This window comes from Lissotriton helveticus, chromosome 5_1 (genome assembly GCF_964261635.1).
Source record: "Lissotriton helveticus chromosome 5_1, aLisHel1.1, whole genome shotgun sequence".
NCBI lineage: Eukaryota > Metazoa > Chordata > Amphibia > Caudata > Salamandridae > Lissotriton > Lissotriton helveticus.
In genome coordinates, this window is record NC_136065.1 from 1,331,398,052 (window position 1) to 1,331,421,599 (window position 23,548).

Here is a 23,548-nt window from a genome sequence, read left to right on the forward strand (position 1 = left end):
AATATGGCGATTTGCTGAGGCACCGCCTTTTTGAGAGGTCTACTAAAGCACTTTCTTGTTTTATTTATTTATTTTATTTTATTTTTCGCGATTTCTAGAGCGCCTGGTGACCCGTAGGCATCCCCGCGCTATGAACCTGACGATATCCAAAGGGGAGGGGGGAGGGAGTGATTTAATTGGGAAACAGGAATGTTTTAAGTTTCCTACGGAACACTATGTGGGAGGGTTCCAGACGTAGGCTGAGGGGGAGAAGGTTCCAGGCTGTGGAGGCTTTGACCGAGAAGCGGCGACCGCCGGAACGAGCCTTCTTGAATTTAGGCACCGTAGCAAGATGTTCGGCGTCGGAGCGAAGGGATCTTGAGGCTTTGTATGGGGTAACCATATGTTTAAGCGCGTCAGGGCCAGCTCCATTCATGAGCTTGTGGGTGGTACATAGGGCCTTAAACTCTACTCTCTGGCGAACAGGGAGCCAGTGTAGGGCTTTCAGGGCGGGCTTAGCCGACAATCTAGGGGAAAGGTTCATAATGAGCCTGGCCGCCGCATTCTGGGTACGTTGGAGTTTGGCCAAGGTGTACTCAGGGGCCCCCAGATAAATGGCATTGCTGTAGTCGAGCCGAGCCAAGACAAGGCCCTGGACAAGTAGTTTCCTGGAAGGGGGGGGGAGAAGAGGCAGGATCTTGCGAACAGACCGTAGTAGACCGAAGCAGGTGCCTGCTGTCTTGGTTGCCTGTATTTTCATGGTGAGGTCCGGTTCTAACCAAACTCCTAGAGTCTTGATTTCATTTTTAGGAGAGGGGATTTCACCGAAGGTGTCGGGCCAGGACGTAGGCGGCAAGGTCGTCCGTTTATTGCCTAGGAGCATAATCTCGGTCTTTGCGCCGTTCAGCTTCAAGGCCGAGTCACACATCCAGGTATGAATGTCCTGGAGACAGTGAAGCAAACTGTCCGGATGATTATCCAGGTGGGACAGGGATACAACAAGTTGGGTGTCGTCAGCATAGTTGATTATTTTTATGCCATATGGGGCCACTACGTCTTCCAGGGGCGCCATATAGACATTAAAAAGGGTAGGGCTGAGCGACGAACCCTGGGGAACTCCGTTTTTCAGTGGAAGAGGATCTGACCGGGAGTTACCGTCCCACACCTGAAAGAATCGATGGGAGAGGAAGGATTCGATCCATGCTCGCGCCGTACCCACAATTCCAGCCTTGGCCAGGCGATGTAACAGGACACGGTGATCTACCGTATCGAAAGCGGCGCTAAGATCCAGGAGGATCACTGCCACTGATCCCCCTGAGTCTAGGATACACCTTGCCTCCTCGATGACAGCGAGGAGAGCAGTGTCCGTGCCATGGCCGGGTCGAAACCCAGTTTGGGATTGGCGCAGGATGTTGTGGGTTTCGAGAAATTGGGATAGCTGTAAGTTGACTAGTTTTTCAGCCATCTTACTGATGCAGGGGAGCAATGAGATCGGTCTGTAATTGGACATGTCGTCCGGGTTTAGTTGGGGCTTTTTCTTGTCTGGTGCAAATTGCTGAGTTACCTATTCCTACGATGGTCTGTTGAGGCCCCTCTTCCTGGGATGGCCTGGTGAGGATCCTCTTCCTGGGATGGCCAGTTGAGGATCCTCTTCCTAGGATAGTTTGTTGAAGCCCTTCTTCCTAGGATGGCCTGCTGAGGATCCTCTTCCTAGGATGGCCTGTTGAGGATCCTCTTCCTAGGATGGCCTGTTGAGGATCCTCTTCCTAGGATGGTTTGTTGAGGCCCTTCTTCCTAGGATGGCCTGCTGAGGATCCTCTTCCTAGGATGGCCTGTTGAGGATCCTCTTCCTAGGATGGCCTGTTGAGGATCCTCTTCCTAGGATGGTTTTCTGAGGATCCTCTTACTAGGATGGTCTGCTGAGGATCCTCTTCCTAGGATGGTCTGCTGAGGATCCTCTTCCTAGGGTGGTCTGCCGAGGATCCTCTTCCTAGGGTGGTCTGCTGAGGATCCTCTTCCTAGGATGGTTTGTTGAGGCCCTTCTTCCTAGGATGGCCTGCTGAGGATCCTCTTCCTAGGATGGCCTGTTGAGGATCCTCTTCCTAGGATGGCCTGTTGAGGATCCTCTTCCTAGGATGGTTTTCTGAGGATCCTCTTACTAGGATGGTCTGCTGAGGATCCTCTTCCTAGGATGGTCTGCTGAGGATCCTCTTCCTAGGATGGTCTGCTGAGGATCCTCTTCCTAGGATGGTCTGCTGAGGATCCTCTTCCTAGGATGGTCTGCTGAGGATCCTCTTCCTAGGATGGTCTGCTGAGGATCCTCTTCCTAGGATGGTCTGCTGAGGATCCTCTTCCTAGGGTGGTCTGCCGAGGATCCTCTTCCTAGGGTGGTCTGCCGAGGATCCTCTTCCTAGGGTGGTCTGCCGAGGATCCTCTTCCTAGGGTGGTCTGCCGAGGATCCTCTTCCTAGGGTGGTCTGCCGAGGATCCTCTTCCTAGGGTGGTCTGCTGAGGATCCTCTTACTAGGATGGTCTGCTGATGAAACTCTTCATAGGATGGTCTGCTTAGGCTTATCCTAAGAGAGTGACAGGCCAAGACACTACGTTTTAGGTGGATCTGCTGCAGCACATACTCCTTGGGTGGCCTACTGAGGCACCTCTTCATCAAGTGGTCTACTGAAGAGCCACCTCACTTAGTAATGTTCGGGGCACCATATTATAGGGTGATATACTGAAGCGCTTCTCCAATCTAATGTGATCTGCTGAGATCGCGCCTATGCATGCTTTTGTAAGTCATATTCTTCTTAAAACCGAAGACATAAGGAGACTCTAGGTGAATGTTTCAAAATTGAAATCTGTAGGTTTCAGGAAAGCCGATGTTCCTGCTAATTTATGGCACATTGGAAACACAGAATGGCATTTCACTTTTGGAGTGTGTGGGAACAATATTTTATTCAGGTTGCTGAACAGGAACATTGTGACCGGTTCTGCTTTACAAGAATCTCCCTTTCGAAAAGTGTTGGGGAGAAGACTTATTCCACAAAATGAGTTCGGTAGACACAGGGCGTTTTCTTAAATGCCTATTTGACTGACAGCCATTTGTTTCAATGCTGAAAAGGGTTGTCTTGGAATTCTGATGGACAATAAGCAGCATAATGGAGGTGTTCATATGCTTATTCACATTCCAGACGAAGGTGCTTGTGCAATCAGAACAATGAGAACCAAGATTTAATCATGTAAATATAGTGCTTACTGCTCGGTTGTTGTGAAAGAAATTGGTGTGGGTCCCTTTTGCAACAAATGCAAAAGAGCCTAAAATTCAAACTTACTTTGAGGTATGTGAGACATGGACAATAAGGAGAAAAGCAACTACAATAATACCTTCAACATGAGGACCAACCACACCACACACACAATGTCCAGGGGACTTACCGCTACGGCGGAGTTCCTGCGAGAAGCCGTTGGGGTGGATGGCAGGGAATTGAGGGAGGAACTTGCATTGAACTCTTCGGAGCTGAGGTTGTCGGAGGCATCGCTGAGGCCACTGCTGATGGAGCTGCTCTCATCCCAGCTGTAACACAAGAAAAACAGCGAGATCAGTCTAAAGAAGCAGAAGTATCAAGCTGTTCAAGTTCTAACAAGCAATGATACACAACTACCAGGGTTAGAAAATGTTTTTTCATAAATCGTAAATGGGGTTAGGAATCAGGAAACATTTTCTTATTCACCGCAATGCAAATTATGCGACTTATATCTGTGGAATTTAATTTAGTTCCTTACTATGAATCTATTAATTTCTGTAATATTTATTTTTTTGTTCTCAAGCAGATTATTTTGCGAATCATGTTTGCTTGTTTTTTGCCATTTATGGCCGGCATATTTGTGGGGAGAACTTTGTGAGATTTGCAATTTGTTGTGAAGCGAAATCTTTACCAAACAAGCCTTAATTATCAATAAGCACAGTATAGTTCCCAAGCTGTATAAAATCTATTAAAAAAGAAAAAAAGAAAATACTAAACACAAAATTGAGATATGTTAAGAGCCTGGGGCATGTACCAGGAACTAGAACAACATTACCATACCATAAGGACCACCCCAAAGCTACTCAAAGATGTATGATAAAGTTGACGATGCACCTCCTTCAAGAAGACGGTCACTTGTGGACTATAAGCTTGCCTTTGGCCCAGCTCGTAGCGCCGCAGTTTTTTTGCTAGGTGCACTTTATACAAATACCACATACATACATACGTATATTGACGTACACACATTCCACATACATTTACATTTAAATGCCTTATAGCAAGTGAAGCTTCAAAAAGAAAAAGCTCATCCTAGTATGCTTAGCAGCTATTGACCATGATGTACGTTTACCAAGTAGAAAAACTAGTAAAATAACTAAAAGTTAACAAATGAAGGGAATTAAGTTTATTAAGCATAATGTCCATGAAAGATTTATTAAATAAGACATTCCTGTTTTCAGAATGTTTTAGTATTCCAGTAAATGAAACTTTCATTACAATTGAGCTTATTTTTTAAAGCATCCGATTCGATTTATCAAGACAAACATTACCATTGCAGAGATAGTTTAATTGAAACATAACCAGTTACAGGGTCTTACTCCGTGAAACACCCCGGGTGTAGTGGTTTAATACATTAATCTGCCTCGGTGAAGGTTGTGGGAGAGATATGTTGCACGTGGCTCTCACGGAGAGCCATTAGTGTTAATGACTGAATTATAAATCTAATAATCCATTGCTATGACTTGGCATCAGTAGGCAACAAAACTTGTTAACCACTGTTGCTAAGTCATAAACAAATTGTATGCTGCTTCAGTGGTGGAAAGAAGGGAGCACAGATTCTGGACAGAAGGGAAAGCTCAGAGAGAGGTGGGGGTGGGTGGGTGGCCCCTTCCTGCACAAAAACAATCTCCCCATCAAGTGTGCCTGTGCATGGCAGCTGTTTGTGTGCTAGCGCAGGGAAGAGCACAGGAATGCAACATATTATTGTAAATATGTCGCATTCCTGTGCTTCGGAAGTGTTGCAGTGTGGCGCAACCAATGGGCTTGCGTTGCCACGGTGTAGCACTTCCTGGTATATCTGCCCCCTGGATTCTAACCCCAGCTTCAACAAGTGACCAAAATGTAGTAGCTTCTTTGTTATTTATATTTGTACAGCATAACAGCTGTCATTTCTGTGCCACTCCAGAGGCAACTCTTAATCACTCTATTGCTCACCAATCATCATAGAGATGGGAAAGCAAAACTCTAGATTGTCATTTTTCAAATAGGTATCGCCATGCCATTTCACAGAATATTCTGGTATCGGCTAACTGGCCTCAAAGGGATCCCCCATACCATAGAGTTCGTGTTAGAGGTACTGCCGCATCAACAAACAAATGCTGATGAAGTAGATAGGTCCGTCTTACATTTTTAATGACGAGTAAAAAAATCCAAAAGCCTTGTTAAAACTATACAAAAAACTATTTGCTTCCGGTATACAAAGCATCTAATATGAACAATTTAGGAGTGTACATTTGAGATGCGAAACAGTCTCTCGTGCAATGAACTGCAAGCTCCCCCTAAAAAGTGGAATGATACACCCGACAGCCATTAGCATGAGGGGAGAGACCTACTCCCCTGGCTGGGGCCAATGGCCATTATACACATTTTGAAGACATGGTAGCAATACGTTTTCAGATAAGACTGCAAACCAGACCAATAGAGACATCTGCGCTTTCAAGCCAGTACTAAAACTGTCTCTGAAGCGGTCTACAGCTCCTTGGAGCCAGGCCTGCAGAGTATCAAATACCAAACTTTAACCAGCGGATAATAAAATAGCTCGCTACCCACTGGTGCCGAAAACTGTAAATATCATAATAACATCCTGCCAGCATTTGGCACGAACAAGTGACACTTAAGGTCAGAAAGAAATGCGTAGCGCGGCCATAATGAGGTGGGACTACGTGAGGTGTGGGAGAGTAATGCATGTGGAAAGAAACCACGCAGGAAAGGGCCCGTGGCTGACCCTACCGATGCACATTAATGTGCACTGAAATCCTCTACCACCATGGAGCTCCTACAAGGTCAGGTCATTGACATGACAGGCAGGACAATAGCTAGAGGCTTAGTGTGCTTCATCTGAGCTTCCACAGCTGCAGGATCCAGCTATTCACAAGGAGGGGCGAGCCATAGAGCTCTTAAGTGATCTTGGCTCTCCCTTACTTAGGTACCGAGGCCTGTGCTAGTCGATAAATAAGTATGAAATGCTGCTATAAGGATCAAAAGTAAGAAATCAGACGAAAAATGAATACAAATGAATCAAATATATGAAACCAGCCAATTGGAATAAACATTGCATAACCATTTAATTAAACATCTCAATTTGGAAAAATATGACCGTATTAAAAGTAGAGTATGTAAAATGTATAGGCTTCCACCAGAGGAACGTAGTGATCCTAGAGATAAGACCGAAGGGCAAGAGAAGGTCAGACATCCTTAGAAGAACATTTATCTTGGCAGGGGCCAAATGTGCGGTGTAAAAGATATTTCTCCTTCTGCAGTTGCACTTTGGGTTCTTTTGGACATTGGAAGGCAGGTAACTAGCTCCTGGTGCCCAAAAATGGAGGTTCTTAGACGTCAGCAGGTTGGCAGCTCCTGCACCACTTCCGTCTGGTTGCAAACGTCTTCGAGTTGTTTTTAGCAGGGTCTAGATAAGTGGTTCCAGTTATAACATCCTCCCACCTTGACACTGGAAAGGTTTAACACCCAAACTCTAGGGAGGGAGGGGATTCTGCCTAAGGTGTCGCCCTGGAGCTTTTGTGGTGCACAACATTGCATTAAAATACACAATAGTTTAAAAGCCCACATGCAGCCCAAAATAACAGCTCCTCATGAACCTGTGTGCAACCCTTAGTAAGTCTAGGTCCAGTTTGTGAGGAGCTCCTCTACTAGTTGTTCCAATAACACACTCTGGCTGTGCACATCACAGCTCACAGAATCTGTGTCTTTACAGGTTCAACACCATTCATCGAACACTAAGCCTACCTCAGATCAGAAATGGTAGGCACCGTCTTTGGGTAAATAATAAAGAGACCTAACAACCAGGCATCAAAGTGATTTCTAGCTAAACAGGCAGTGAGTAATCTCCTTCAGCTCAGTGGCAGCTCCTCCGCTAAAGCGGACACGTGTCACCCCACTGACTTAAAGCATGAAAAAAAAAAAGGTAAAATAAAGTTATAACAGGATGTTGTCATTTTATTTTTGTGAGCTGTGCCAGTTTTGTGGGGCGGGGCTTGGATGTGCAGAGGGAATGAGTGGTGGCGCCCTCCTAAGTGCGCATCAATGTTTTGCCGGCTGGCACTTTGCGAAGAACATGCCCAGGCTTCCATTCCCCCTCTGAGCGTCGAACTACGGCACTCAGGCCAATCACAACGCTGCATTGCAGCGTTGTGATTGGCTCAGGGGAGCCAGGGTGCTTACGAATCACAAAGCTGCATTGCAGCGTTGTGATTGGCTTAGGTGAGCATATCCTGCTTTCTGCTCCAACAGAAGCCAGGAATAGGACGGAAAAGAGCCGGCTGACCGGCTGGTAGGCAAGTCTTTTTTTTGTATTATCTCCCCCTGCCCCTTCACCATCCCACTGCCAATTTGCAGGAGCAGCCGTGACTGCTTCAGCTTGACAGGGAACGGAGTGGCCCAAGATGATATTCTGGCATAGCTATGTGTAGAAATCTAGATTCTTCAATGGAGGGAGAAGGGAAGCTAAATTGCCAACTATCCAATCAGGAATATATCTGGCTGGGACCCCAATAGTTATTTGTAGTAAAGCGGCAAACGCAAATCCTGTGGATTTGCTTCCTGTCTTCCGAAATCTGATGCCACATAACGTGTGATATTTAAGATGGCCCCATTCAAACATAGTGGCTAACTAATCTCTTGCCAACTGTTCTCTTTGCTTTGGGTTCCCCTGCCAGGTTACTTCATAAGGGGTCTGATGGACTGGCACATGTGCCAGCACACAGTGAGACTGTCACTGGCAATACTTGATGGCAAATCTTAGTCTTTTAGGGGGCAATATTGGGTAATTAGAGACCCCCACCCACCCCAAGCTCCTCTATTGCCCCCGGAACCTCCCTTCTGACCACCACTTGTCAGAAGCATTTTCACTTTCACCCTCTCGCTCTCTGTACCCCTCACGATTTTCTCCAAACTTTGTAATATTTTTTTTTACTTTTATGGAGCATCAGCAGCGGCAATTTCCTAACAGACCAGTCGTTTATCTAAATTTGTTTTCACATTTTCTTTTTAATTACCTCTTCAAGATAGGTGCACCACATCTTGTATAGGTAGATGGGGAAAAAACGTGGTCACCACAGCAACATGACGCATAGACATTAATTAACTTGAGTGCGGCAATATACTAGTGATGCAAGAGCATGTCGACATCATGACCCTGGGGCTTTTTTGCGTTTGAATTTCATGTCAATGCTGTTAAGTGTCCGCAAAAACCACTCGTTTCTTTTTTGCCGATGCTGTTCAGCATCCTCGAAACTCATTGAAGAGGCCAAAAGGCCAACAACCTACTCCTCTAGAAAGCGAGATCTATTGGTTTTGCCAAAGCTTATTATATGCAGGGCTCAGCTACTTTGACAATAGGCAGGGGGCCAAAAATAAGCTCTATCCACCCCCATCCATCCATTATCCTCAGTATCAGTTCCTGAGCTTTAACTTAAAAGTGGTCTAGAATTCTGTATTTTTATTATTTTATGTAATTAGGAGTTTATTAAAGCACTACACAGACAAAGGCGATATCATTGAGTCTTAGATCTTTACACGACCCACTACTTGTACACCAACTCGGCTGTAGTACGCAGGCGAGCGCACAGAATCACTCCCAGCTCTGAAGCCGCCATGTGACTCAGCACTCAGAATGCGTTTGGAGTGCAGAAAATGCAGGGCTTCCTGCCAAGAACCAGCTCAAAAGCTAACGCAGCAAAAAAGCACTTAATGCAGCAACCGCAACTTTTTTCTAATCCACAAGCTGCGCTAGCACACTGTTGGGTGCATGCCGAGGCCACAGTGCCTTTTAGGCAGTCTCTCCGGGACATAGTGCTACTATCTGAGCTCCTTCCAGAATAGACCAGGCCACTTACAGTCGCCTTCCCATGCCCATTCGATCCAAAGCCTCGTATATGGATTGCAGGGCCCAACCGACTCAAACCCAGGCTGTATGGTCGAAAGCAAGAGCAAAGAGTAGTCACTTTCGGTGCCTCTGTTCCATGATCTAGTCCTGGACTCCAGTGCTTTCATCCTCCCCGGAGAACTCCATTTCCATCAAGTAGACGGGACCGACCCAAACTCAGGCGCCCTTCTTGACAACCTCTGAAACCTGGAACTGATTCAACGAGTCACGGAGCCCACCGACCCCATTCTAGGATCCCGTCTTCACATTCCTCAAAATCATGATGAGCAACACACCAAGACCGGTTACTTGGACAGACCTTGCCATAGTCAGTTGCACAATCCGCATCCATCAACAGAGAAGAACCGCCACAGCAGTCCCATCACCTCGCACTGGAACAACCTAACAGAGGTGGATTGAATGGGTGCCCTCCACAAGAACAAAGCAGAACACTCAGGCCTCCTTGCATGAGACATTGAAAACTTCAATAAGTACATCACCAACTACACAGACACTCTGGATCCATGAAACAAAGCCATAGAAGAAAAACTAGGACAACAGCCAGCTGGCACACAGAAGTCCTCAGAATGGCAAAACACGGCAAATGATTGGAACAGAAATGGAGAACCAGCCAACAGGAAGTGGAAAATGAGACTTTCAAAGCCACCCAGAGAAGGTACCACTGGCTAATCCGATAAACTAAGAGGAAGGCCATAATTAAACAAATACATTCCATCTTTAATAGCACAAAATAAATGCTTACAATCTCAAGGACTTCACCACACACACAGCTGTCACCAATAACCTAAACCCATCACAAGACCTTTGTAATGACCTCTCAAACTTCTTATGCAGCAAGATCACAATCTTATACAACAACTTAGCTGCGCAACTGGATCCCTGGACGCTCTCCAGACGTCTCCCAGTGGTGAACGAAGACAACAAAATCACCTCATGAGACACCATTAGCACAGAGAATACCACAACAATCATGGACACCATTCAATCCAAGGCACCCAGCAGACCTCTTCCCCAACCACGCCTTTGACAAAGTAGCAATCACCATCACTGAGGCCAAAATCCCCATTCTCAACACCTCCATCAGTACAGTCACCGTTCTGAAACGATGGAGACATGCAGCCATCAACGCCCTCCTAAAGAAACTCAGAATCATCATAGTGGAGAAGTGTGGCTCACTAGTTAGAGCGGCAGACTGAAGCAGAGATCAGGCCCGGGACCAGGGTTCAAGTTCCGACGCGGCAGGGTCTTGAGCTCAATGTCAGCGGACTTGATAATTCTCGCCTCGGCGCCTACTCTAATCATAGGTCCCACGCTGCAACTCTGGGCAATAGCTTGCTTAATCTCCACAACGGCCCCAACAACACTGGGATGCCTGGCTTCACCTTGGGGGTGCCCAGGAGGGGCATCTCACAGGGAGAGCCAGGAAGGGTTCCACAGCGTTATACAGCGCCGGGACGCCCCGTTGGGGCAGCTGTGCGCTTTACAAAATACACTACATTTACATAGCTAACAAACCAGACGTGACTGCCAGGTCAACGCAGTAGTCTCATCCTGCTTCAACACCTGAAGAATGTTGAAGAAAATCTTCAAGTGGCAACCAAACAAAGGAAAACAATCACCCAGGCATTCAAAATAGCCCTCAACATTCCATGCCGAGCCCACATCACAGCAGGCATTAGGGAACACCCCTGGCTCCTGATACACAAGCAAATGCAGTTCAAAGTCCTTACCACACCTAAAAAGCACCCCACAACAGAAACCCTGCCCAGCTGATCAGGTGCATTCACTTCCAACAACCTTTCAGACACCTTGGCTCTGTTGGTCTCTCATTAGCACCTATTTTGCTCCTCCTCTACATCACCATATTCACGCAATACATTGACCTGTGTACTTCTTAATAACAGATCATTAATGGAAGACAAATATAAATTCTATGACTTGATAAATCTTGAGGTTCCCGATATATCTTTCCTTATGGAGACCTGGGCAGATGTTGCATTGGACACCAATTTTAGACTAGTTATCCCTGAAGTTTATGTTGTTTTTAGATCAGACCGACTGACAAAACGAGGACGAGGAACAGTGGTTATATATCACAACCAATTTAGGGCCACATTCAAGCCAATAACCCACCTGGACTGTGAAGTTCTAATTTTTTATTTAAAACGAAACACAAACTCCTTTAATGCCCTCTCAGTTTACCTCCCTACTGGGGCCGGAGAGAACTTCTCCCAAACACTAATGGATTTTATGGAATCCTGTATAGAATTCCCCAATTTTACGGTCCTGGGTGATATGAATTTCGAATGGAATTACCAAATGGCAAGGACAAGGAGCACTTACTTGATAGCTCGCAGAGCTTTGACCTCACGCAACTGGTGAATCTACTGACTCATCAGGCCAATCATACGCTCAATTATGTGTTTACTAGCAGCTCTGATTTATTGCTGGACAAGCTTGTGCCATTAACTTGGACGGATCAAAAAGCGGTGTTCCTTAAGTTAAAAATATCAGCCAACAACTTCCTTAATCCTAACATCTACTGTTTTTAAATATCGCTCTTGAAAAAAAAACAGACAGTGCAGAACTAAATAACGTTCTGGGGAGGTTGCATCCCATGATAGGGAGTAATATCGACTTAGCGTCTGCCAATTATACAGATTATTGCAGCTACCCAGTTGGCTCCCATAAAAACAAGGAGAAACCATAGAACCAAGCCATCTGCTCCATGGTATTCCCTGGAACGTACAGAATTTAAACAGAAGTGCAGGCACCCGGAGCAACTGTGGAGATTAGATTACAATCCTGAAGAAAAGATTAAATGCAAATTCCTTATTAAGGAGCATGAATGATTAATTTTTGTGGTAAAAGACAGATACTTCAGGGACAAAATCAATGCGGATAAAAACTCCACGAAGGGACTTTTTAGCACAGTTAAAACTGTATCCAACTTTAATAATAAAATCACTGTGTGCCCTGATCAATCCTTCTGCAATAAATTAGCGGACTTTTTCTTATCAAAGGTAAATGCCATTGTTTATGAATTTCTCTCTAACACAAACTTTGTAGCATCATAATATCCTTAACATATATAGACGCTTGGTGAGACAACACTACCCAAACCACATTCCCGTTCAAATGTTTTCACTGCTATAACCCCCTCCCCCCCTCACTGAGGAGAAGGTTGCCAAATTTATCGAATCCTTTAAATCTGGCACCCCATCCAACCCTTACACCCCCCTCCACCCCCATGATCTCCTCGCAACCTCAGACAGTGTCAGTCCATCTGACAGCACTCCTGTGTAAAATCCTAATAACAGGGAATTTTTCAACAGCGTGGAAAAAGGTCATCTCTCACCTCCCTCTGGCAGCTATAATATCAGAGAAGGCAATGAATCAGGATATTAGGGCCTTCCTTAAAGACCTCCTTCTTCTGGACCTCTCTCAACATGGGTTCAGACCTGATCACTACACGGAGTCAGCCCTTGTGGCAGTTACAGTCATTGCTGGCAATTGGGGGGTGGCAGCTTTGATTTTACTCGATCTATCGTCTGCGTTCAATATGTTAAACAACTCTCTACCTATCAACCAGCTCGAAAGCAGCAGCATTAATGCTTTCGCACTCGTATTGCTAAGTTCCTTCCTGTTTAATAGAGAGCAAGTAGTCACTCTGGAAGACCTCTCCTCAGAACCCTTCTTGCTTCCTTGTGGGGTCCCTCAAGAATCTTTGTTAAGCCCTACTCTTTTTAAGGTTGTCACCACTCTGATCGAATTGATCCGGTCCTGTGGCTTCTCAGTCATATCTTGCGCTGGAGTGTCATCTCATCTAACATCGAAAAGGAGGCCAGACAGTTTAACAACTGCATGAAACTTAATTCTGAAATGACCAAAGGACTCCTATTCGGCAGCGGCACCTCATTTTGGAATACGGCATGGTGGCCTTCTAATCTTGGTGCTCTCCCACCAACAGTCCTAAAAGCCAAAAATATGTGCCTCCTTTTCGATGGTAACCTGTGCTTCGCTGACCATATTAATCAGGTTACATCTTCATGTTATTTTCACGCCAAGAATTTTGAGAAAAATCTTTCGTTTTATTCCTATAGAGCTTCAGGAAACAGATATTGTGACGCTCTGTTTTTGGGCCCATAGCAACGACTTTTGAAAAAACTCCAAATGATTCAAAACGAGACAGCAGTGTACTGATGAACCTACTAAAATTCCGCTAGGTCTCACAAACTATTAGAAGTCTGAATAGGCTGCCAGTAAGCGAGCAGATTACGTTTAAGACCATATGCTCGGCCCATAAATCTCTGCCATTGGTTGGTCATGTCTATTTTCAAAAACTATTTCAAATGGCACTTACCTACTCATAGTTTTCAATCCAGCTCAGCGAGAATGGTAGTAATTTCAAGTATTAAAATGGCCCAATGGGGAGGTAGAAGCTTATCCCCCTCCAGATGTAAATGGTGGAACCCATTGCCCGGTCATCTTAGAGCCCAGTCAGATCTAGTCAAATTCAGGAATCAGTTGAAAACCTGGCTTTTTTCCTTACCAAGCTAAATAGGTCTTCTGTTTTTCCTGGAACGGTGCTATCTGGATGCTAGCGCAAAGACGCCAACAGGTATTCACGCCCGTTACAAGCCTATATTTCTTGCTATTAGCCCACAGCTCATACATACTCAAAAGCAGAGCAGGGGGTCACACCTTCTCTTACCTCAATCTTAAGCCTGGAACAAACTTCTACAACACATCAGAGTCTCCTCCTCTCTTCTTCACCTGTTGTCATGGTGGTGGGAGGGAGTTAGGCAGGAGTGTGGGCACGGCCGGGATCACCCCTGCTACACAACAATGTCATGGGCAACTCCATTACCTGCGGCATCCGCCTGCAACCACTCTTTTGAGGCAATCGCTCAAGCCGGCTTGTTGGAAAAGGTTGAACCCCTTGCATGTGCGGCGAATTTTCGCGCTGTGCTGACGTTTTAAAGAGTGGGCGGGACCATGACGGCCCCCAGCCGTCATCAGCAAATGCCCACCGTGATGCATGACGGACGGGGGCCGTCATCAGCATGGAAGGCGTTAAAATGGATACACAAACCCCTGAGCTGCGACTCCTACCACTGACCTACGCTGGTGAACACTGCACCAGGACGTTCACTTACTTTTAACAAGAGATTTGGTGTCTCTGAACTCACTTCGAAATAATGAGAACAAACTCCATGTGCTTTCAATCCGTGGCCTCTATCTGGGGTGGGAATACTCTTTAGAAAATATAGGAATAGTCACTAAGTTTATTTATTAAATGGTTCTTAGTGGCGCGAGACAGGATTCGCTTTTAATTTAAATGGTGCAGTCTTTGTTCAGTTCAATCTTTTACGGCTCTCCTGGTTTATCGCCAGTACAAGTGATTGTCTCACTCATGAGTTGATAAGGGCCTTTGGTGCACATGCAGTACCCTCTGGATGGGTGATAAGGGATGGATTTTAGTTTCCACACCCTCTTCTTCTTCAGCCTCTCTCTCCTTGGACTCTGATCTCTAGGACATTTTGATATCTGCTCCCAGTTGTGTATGAACACCTGCTGACTAATGTGAAATGGCCCAATGGAGACATTTTAGAATAGGTAACCGAATCATAGGTTAGATTCCCACAGAACTGCTGAGTAACATTAATTTCAAAGACTGCAAGACAATGTTTAACTCTATTTTCGGATAATAACAGCAGGTTCAAATTTCATTGCAACTGGGGATCAACATTACTTTACAGGCATTGAAGTGTTCTCAGCCCTAACCAAGGGAACTTGAGCTTTTCCCCTAAGGGCAACTCTAGTTCAGTCTGTCACTACTGCACTTAAAGGCAAGATCTGCAAACACGAAACCTGCCCCACTCTCTACACACCTGAGTGAACTCAGAACACTTAAAATCACAAAGCACTCACAGACACTAAAGGGCTTCAATTGGTTGTGGGTAAAGAATGTCCAACAGCCTGAAGCAGGCCACAGAGGGAGGGGACGATACGTCGAAACATCAATGAGCAGGGCTTCTACAGTTCACTTTCTGTGAGAAGAACCATTTTGAAAAATCGAATGTTCTGCTTGTCGACACATGAAAGCTTTACTTACTTACCTAACTTGTTGGAGTGGTTGGTGGCACACAGTCTTGGAGACTTGTTTGATTGTAGCCTCAACATGAGCGCAGAGGCTGGGGCTACGGTTGACTGATGTTGCGGTCTCAGGTTGCTCTGGAAATGGAGCAGAGCAAGGAGAGCACCTATGGACTGATGGCAGATAAGGATGGCTCGTCTATGGTGCCTCTTTTCAAGCCTTCAGTAAAATCATAGAGCTCTACAGTTCACAGCCTCTTCAGAAGCGCGTTTGTTTGCACACACTGTAGATCCAACTACAGGGTAGAAATTCAGGTTTCGAACTTACACATGCTGCCGCTTTCACGTGCACTTAATCCACTTCCACCATCTCCCTAAAAGCTAAATGCAATTAAGTTAATGTGTATCCTATAAAAATAACTTTTGCTGGCACCTGTTTAAGGCAACTTTGATGCCTTCCCAATGCCTGAACAACGACTCGTGCATGCAGAGGCGGTGCACCAGCCTGCCCCTTGTTGAACCCTTGCTGCATGCCTTGGGCTTAGCCTACCAAAGGCCAAAGTGTTTCTTTTCTATCAATTGATGAGTTAGGAAAGTAAGGGAGGGGGGATCTTGTTCAATCAAGCAGCACTCTATGCCTGTCCCAGAGATTTGGATATTATTCTCAGCTTTTCGACAGTTATTTAACTTTAGAGTGGATTGTTTTCAATGTTATTGATTTGTGTTTTTATTTCGGTGATCAAGGGCTATTGCCACACGAGATTTTCAGGATGTTCACTCAAACAGTGCCAGGGAGGGAAGTAGTGGGTGAGGGGGGAGATGAAGATGGGGGAGGCAGCATAATTTGTGTGTAAAAAGACATTTTTAATCACCATTATTAATGCACCAATTTTGTTTTAAGTTTTGTACGTCAGACCAGTCTAGAGTTGTTTTATCTTGTACCGCTTTCTATGGCCTATGGCCGAAATAATGTTTGTTGACTGACTGTATTAATGGAAGTAATGCTCTCTCCCGGTGCAGGCACTTGAAGCTCAGCAGCACCTGCACATCTACAGAACCCGAAAAGGAGCCCATTTCTATAGTGGTTGTCTTGAGACCTGTGGTGGAGTCCCCAGCAACCTTCAATGACTTAAGATAATCAGCATTTCTTTGCGAGAAGCAAGAAGTCAGTATAACAAAGATAAACCTTCTCAAGCATTAATTCTTAGATCTAGGCTGAAGCTGGATACAGAGCAGCGACCTTGCTTTCCCCTAAACCTATCGGGCCCCTAAGAGACACGAGTGATCGGGGTTCAGAGTACCATGTTACATCCCATATACAACACAGCACCGCTGGCTGGAGAGCACCTGTAGCCACGTCTGGAACATTAGAAACTAGCCAAAACACCTCCTCAAAACAGCGTAAGCCAATTCACCAAAACTGGGGCTGCAAGAAAAATGTAAAGGCAATGCATTTTGGGTATTTATTTCCAAATAAAGGAAATGTAGAGCAGAGCCATCGTATTATGTGCCTGTGCACGCCTCAAAGATTTGTAGTCCTTTTTTTTTTTTTAATTTAAATGCTATAATCTAATTTTCCCTGGTGGGTTTGGTTCAAGTAAAATCTGCTTTGAATTAATTTATCTCTATGATCATCCTATAGATTAAAAAAACACAGCTTTCCCTTTCTTTTCTATTTCAAAGGTCTGCTTCACACTGTGGAAAACTGAGCTGCTAACACACTCCACTTTGCAGCTTCTCGTGAAAATGGGACATGCCACCACTCTTGGAAAGAGACAGGATAAAAGGGTACCCCAATGAGGTGCTGCTGAAAAAAAGGGAATCATTGGGGACCCTGCCAACTTGTGGCCCCTTACATAGATTAGTCATTGTTAAATATTGTAAACAATATATTTATATTTTCAAAAATAAAGAAACAGAGGAGAGCTAACATGAGACGAACGGCTCACTGTCAGAAATCTTATAAAGAGGCGAAAAACGAAACCTGTACACTCTTGAATGTGGGGAGGAGAGCATGTTTATAAAAGACTAGAAATAATAATGGTGCAATTTTATATAGCTCTCCACACCACATTTCTGCGTTTGTAAGCACTATTATTAACTGGTGTTACTTTAAGCAGTTCAATTATAGTTCTCGGTTTACTGACCTCAGAAGGATGAGAGGTGTCGTTTCCAATTCCCAGGATTTAAATGTGTGAACTGCAAATCACAGCAGACGCCAGCGGCGAGCCTTAAAGCAGCACAGCCATCTACGGTACAGGAGGCGAGCCTATGCCGGTGCTGCGGGTGTTGGCGAGCAAAGGCCAAACAGAATGGCATGGAGGAAAGTCTGAAGCACACGAGGAAGTCTCTCCCCAAAAAAGGGTGGGCAATGCGTGGAACTGCCAAGAAGCAGGTGTGTCGAAGACAAACACTAACAGAAACCGGAGACTGCGGAAACACCAAGGCAGTAATGAGGCTATGGCGTAAGAGCAGTCATGGGGCGACAAGGCACTTATCTGCCGTCACCATCTTTGTATCGGTTTGGTTTTACAAGGCACAAAATATGTTCTTCCTCAAGTTATCAGATGATAGGAGAGCGTCAGTTACCAACAGGAAACCCCCACTCCGCGCCTCTGTTCTTTTCACGTGCACCGTCTGTGTGTGCTTGAGAGGCCTTGGAGGCAGGGGGGTAGGTACCCTGAGGCACTTTCAGTCTGAAGTTTCCTCGAGTAGGGGGTATTAATAAGAGGGCTGGGGGCCAACGTGCCGACCATTCCTGACCACAAAGCATGCAACGTGCATTCAATAGGAGCCCCCTTGATTTATGTTTGACTAAAACATGCGCCATTTCTAAAAGGTCTCTCAGGACAAAACGACGTCAACACCTAGAGATGCGTAAGAGTTAAATGAGACCTGTTGAAGCTGTGCGGCCAAAACCACTGCACCCAACCTCTACTACCATATGAGGTCATAAACAGGACGTGCATTGTACCCTTTCTGACGTCACACGCAGCAAACAGGACGTGAACAAACCAACGAATGGTCAATTCAAAAACAGATCTGGAGAGCTTCAAGGCACGTGATGAGCCGGCCACGATTAGTACATATTTATCAATAAACGTGCTTTCATCAGTCTCTGTCACAATGCCTCCACCTGACATTTATGGCAGAAAGGCAGGGACTCTGAGGAAACTGAAAGTCGCAAAAGATTCCACTACCCGGCATATTTGAAACGGAATTTTTAAAGAAGAGTGGTTGTGTTTCATTTTGTGGGGTTTCCAGAAAACAGCTCAAGGCTGAAAGAGGCAATTTAGGCTAATGTTTACTTCTGAAAAGTTCCTGTCCTTAGTAATCCCAGAGTCGAAAGCCTACATGGTCATGTTGGCACTGCGTTATGAGCCTTCCACTCGGATGCGTCCAAGGATCGATCAGGTCTCTGCCAGCGACGATTCCATGTGAAATGAGATAGAAGGGTTCGGCTTGGGTCAGCAATGCAGTAAGTGCATCGATCACAGAAGGCTTTTAATGTGCCTCCTCACATGGGCTGAGCACCAATGGCTCGAGGCATCGGCGTGACCCACCCCTCACTGTTCCAGCGAGAAGGAGACAATGATTTGGCCACCCACGTGGAATGACCCGTTTTCAGGTCTGCCAATTAAACCCAAAACGGCCTTTGTTTAGGGTCATTTTCCTTCTAACGCTGGAGAATGGTCAAAGGTGCAAAGAAGCGGAATGGTAGAAGCAAAGCCTGACAAACCCGCTGGGCTAGACATAACCCTTAAATGACGGCGGTCCAAATTAGGGCCATCTCATGAGGAACAGAGCCTGACACAGACAGGACAGGGATCCCTTGAACACACTATTAATACCATTAGATAGCAAAAGGCGGGAAGTGGTAGAACTACAAAAGATTAAACCGAACATGTCCGTGGAAACTTACTGGGACTCATCACTGTGCTTGAATACTCAGGAAAAGAAGAGACAAGTGGCAACTCCACATTTAGGTCGCACATGGGCCTACCACGAAGAGAAGCAGCAAGACTCAAAACAATCTGAGCGGGAGTGTAAACTCGGTTTTCCTAAGTGTCCTTTCCAGTGTTTCGTGCTAGGAAGTGCAGTAATCCTTCTGTGGTAGGTAAGTAGCCACCGCACCGCACCAGGGTTCGAGCTGCAGTGTTGTGTTTAGACACCTCCAGGTACTGGAAGCGGATTGGACTGTCTGAAGCCTTATGCAGAATGCCTGAAGCATCAGCTTTATTGAGGCCCAAGTCAAACTTACACCTTCAGCTAAATTATAAATGACTGCCCCATCTAAATACATAACTCTAGGACAAGTCCTTCCCTTATGTTAGGACAAATCCTAGTCTATTCCAGGATAAGATCATCTCGACAAAGCCATCTACTTCTGGAGAAAGAAGTCTCCTACATCAGGACATAGGTGTTTTGTAATCCAAGACAAGGATATATAAATGTATAAAATGTAAATCCGTATTTGTAAAGCGCGAACTACTCACCCTTACGGGTCTCAAGGCGCTGAGGGCCCTCGTGGAAATTAAGTGAGCTATTGCCCAGAGTCACATGGTGCTGAGCTGCCACTGGAGCCGGGGATCGAACCGTGAACCCGGTGCCCCGAAGCCAGCTGCCCTGGCCGCTACACCACACCTCTCCACCATCATACCTAGAGGCTTAGGCATCCCATATCTGTAGCAGTCAAGGGCATTGGACAATTCAAGGCAAGGTCATTTTGCCCCAAGAGAAATGAGCATCTCATCTCAGGGTAAGTTCATTTAACTAATTGTGAGAAGGGATAGTCAAACTTAATGAGGGCCATACCATAGTTCAAGAAAAATCATCCCACGTCTATGAACATTGTAGTTTCACACTCCGTGAGCCAGACTCTTCCCCAGCCCTACTGGTCCTTCTGCTGCACTGCCTGCCTCCCCTTAGAGTAGTCCGGCCGTGCTTGGTCTTTCTGGGAGTAATCAGTCTGGTGGTAGAGGGATCTCAGTCTGCACGCCCTATGAATCCCTGGCCTCAGCAGAGCTCGTTTAGTTTCTGGTCCTCACCTCGAACCTGAATGCAAAGCAGTGAAATGTTCAGAAATCCCATTTGGAAATTTTACTAGCAAGAGCTGAAACGGGCTCTCTACAGATCGAAGAAACGTCACTTCTGTGTCCAATTACAGTGTGCACGTTTCACCAGAAGGGGCACTAAACCATGGGGGCGTATTCCCCCCCTCTGCCCCTTCCCGAGCCTGCGGGTGGAGCCTTCATTCACAGCTGAAGAGCCAGGCGTAGTACAATATCTAGGATCAACCAGGGGAGGGTGCGCAAGTGCCTAGATGCCAAAGCTTTGTGGCTCGAGGCGCACTGGGCCACCATGGCCAGAGGGCATTCAAGCACCACACTCTGCCGCATACCAGGCGAAGCCCTCACACTTTTATGCCCACTTTTATATTCTTGTCCTATATCATAAGTCTTTATTAGGGCCCTCAATGAAAGGACTCGGAAACCAAGTTAAGGTGGAACAGAGTACATACTTACACCCTATCATAATAAGAAGAACAATCACAATCTAGAGAATAGTAATGTTGGTAACAACGTTATCATAATGACCACCAATAAATTGCTCTTAATAGTGCTCACCGGCAGAGTTCCCCTATTTTTAAGCATAATAAATAATACATTTTACATTTACCCACTTATTGATAGTCACTTTACTGACCTGGGAAGGATGAACGCCTAAATTGGCCTTGCAAGCATTCAGATGCATGAACCCCAGATCCCAGCAGACGTCGGTGAGCACTTGGCTTACTGAGGCCTCTTGCCTGCATGGAGCTACTTGTACAGCGGGCACTCTCCAGGATAAGGGTAGCTTGGTAACAGGACTTCCTTTTTAATGTCGTTTTGGTTACATAAAGTGAGTCACAACCTTCAAGGTGCTTTGTAAAGGTAAAATAAACATTGGCGTTGCTATTTATTTTGCATTTTGAATAGTGCTGCGGTTTTCTCACGCTTCAAGAAGACACAGGAACAGGTACAGGATGGGCTTAAGAGCAAGCCTCTCTCTCACACATTCACACAGTACAGGTGCGGTTGTAATATATGCTTATTTTTCTCACACGCACAAGCACACCATATAATGCAGGCATTGGTGCAACACACACACTAGTGCAGGCAGAAGTGCAGTTTCACCTCATAAAGCAAAGAAAAGTGTCCGCCTGTGCAGTAGTAGCAGCAGCGGTGCACACTTCCCATGCACACAATAACTACACAAAGGCAGCATCATTGCAGCCATGGGCGCTCGTCTGCTCCAGGCGTAGTTTGCGTAAGCACCTGTAGCAGCTTCAGATGGCGGACTGGGTCCAAGGCCTACTGGGGTGAGCTCTAGATGGGAACTTTGCCGTTTGGGGCAGGTCCTCGTCTCCTCAGTTCTTGTTCCATAGGAGAAAGGACGCCCCTCCCTGTGCCTCAAGCAGCTGTTCGATGCTCTGGACCGAGCAGAACCGTGCGTATAAATACCTTCCATAAGTATTGATTTATTTATAAAGTTTTATATAGCGCGAACTTGATCCCGAAGGATATCAGAGTGCTTTACAATTTGAGGCAATTAAATAGTGACGAGATAGAGTGAGGGCGATAGATAGATAGTGAGAAAAGGTCTGTATTAAAAAATAATCTCAATACTCCTAAAAAGAAGTGGGAGAACACTAAACAGACACTTCCTAAAGAGAAGCATGTATGCTGCTGTGAACGCTCCCTGGCCTGTTGGCTCATACTGCTGCATGTTCAAGGAGCCACCTGCTGTCTGCAGGCACAGGCCATGGGGGTCCCTCCCGCCCTGGTCTCTTGGCTTTGAACCTGCCTGGCCGTGGTAGGCCGGGCCCAGTCGCCCGACCAGCCCCGCCTCCCCGGCAATGCGCCCTCCTCGCCGTGCTCCCAGGGCTCATAAATCGAAAAGGCAGCCCCTTTTATCCTCCAATAGTTGGCTTTGAAAGCGAGCCATTACAGGGCGGCGAAAGCGATTTTTAAACGCATCCCTCCCCCGGCATTCGTGTCTGGAGAGGACCCGACGGGTCTCCGCTCTCGGGCTTGTATTAAACACGTCAGCGCGGCGTGTTTTATCCTCAGAGAGGGCTGCGAACAACGCGTTTTCCGCTCCCATAAAAGGATCGATCGGCACGCAGGGGCCCCGGCCTGGCTTTCCCAGTTTAATCAATTAGAGCACAGAAGAGCGATTTCATCTAAAGACACACGACGCACAGAGACACACACCGGGGCAGGTCACATGTACAACCACACAAAGGGGGCAAGGGACCCACCTCCACCCCGGTTCCCTTCCCCACAAAAAGCTGGCACCTGTTGCACAAAAAATAAAGTGGCAAATTAGTTTACTTCCTGAACCTGTGGGCATAGCCGTGCACACCGTGACCTCTTTTTTGTGGGTTTCGTGCAGGAAAATACTTGCACGACAGGTTTTTGGCAACGACTCCCACTGGCCCGCCTCCAGGGTTTTGGCAACCTAAGAACTGTCATTTGTTATAAAACGTCTTCAGCCCTCCGGCTACAGTCACTTTTTTTTCTTTTAGGCTGTCACTTTCCTAGTTTTATTTGGTGAGAATCGTCTTCTGTTTGCCTTAGTTGCACTTCCCAACCACATATTTTCAAATTGTGTCCTTGATCCAGATCACACGGAAATAAACTATTCCAGTGTTTTGAAGCAACCTGCCTTGTTGCACCTGCTGGAAGGAACCAATGATCCTTCCTTCACAAGTGCCCGTCTCTTGAATGGCAACGGCCATGAAAGTACACACAAGCATGGCGTTATCAGCCTTCTGTTCACCTGTGATGCAAATATTGCTGTGTTTTAGCAACATTAGTATGAAAGATGCAAACCAGGACATCGCGCCATCGGTGACGCCTGCCTCAAGAAAGAAGAAGCCGTAGCCACTGCCCTGAACTGAACCATGGAAATGTGAAGGATAGTAAAAGGACCCACATTAGTGTGCCAGAGAAACAGGACGCGAGCCAGTATTCACCACACAATTATACAAAACAACAAGCATTGGCACAACCAAGAAGTCTGGTTTTAAAGGGCCAAAGCATGCAGGCAGTGGGGGGCTCTTCCAATAAGGAGGAGGAGTGTCACGCCACTGCTCCTTGTGCAGTGCAAAAGAAAATGAAAATGATAACAATAAGTTATAATCATTTTATTTTTCTTTACTTCGGCCAGGTCGGGCAGGGCTGGCTCGCCTGAGAGAGTGCAAGAGTGGTTTGCACACCATCCCT

General features: G+C 46.0%; 1 protein-coding gene across 10 annotated transcripts in view; it reads right to left on the reverse strand.

Moving 5' to 3' along the window:
* Positions 1–23,548, reverse strand: part of NAV1 (neuron navigator 1) — a 678,674-nt gene that overhangs the window by 137,711 nt on the left and 517,415 nt on the right. For all 10 annotated transcript variants that reach the window (XM_078644181.1, XM_078644180.1, XM_078644179.1 and 7 more), the window contains one exon: positions 3,411–3,549. In XM_078644181.1, coding sequence (XP_078500307.1) covers positions 3,411–3,549 — 139 coding nt within the window. The remainder of the gene's footprint in view (positions 1–3,410; positions 3,550–23,548) is intronic.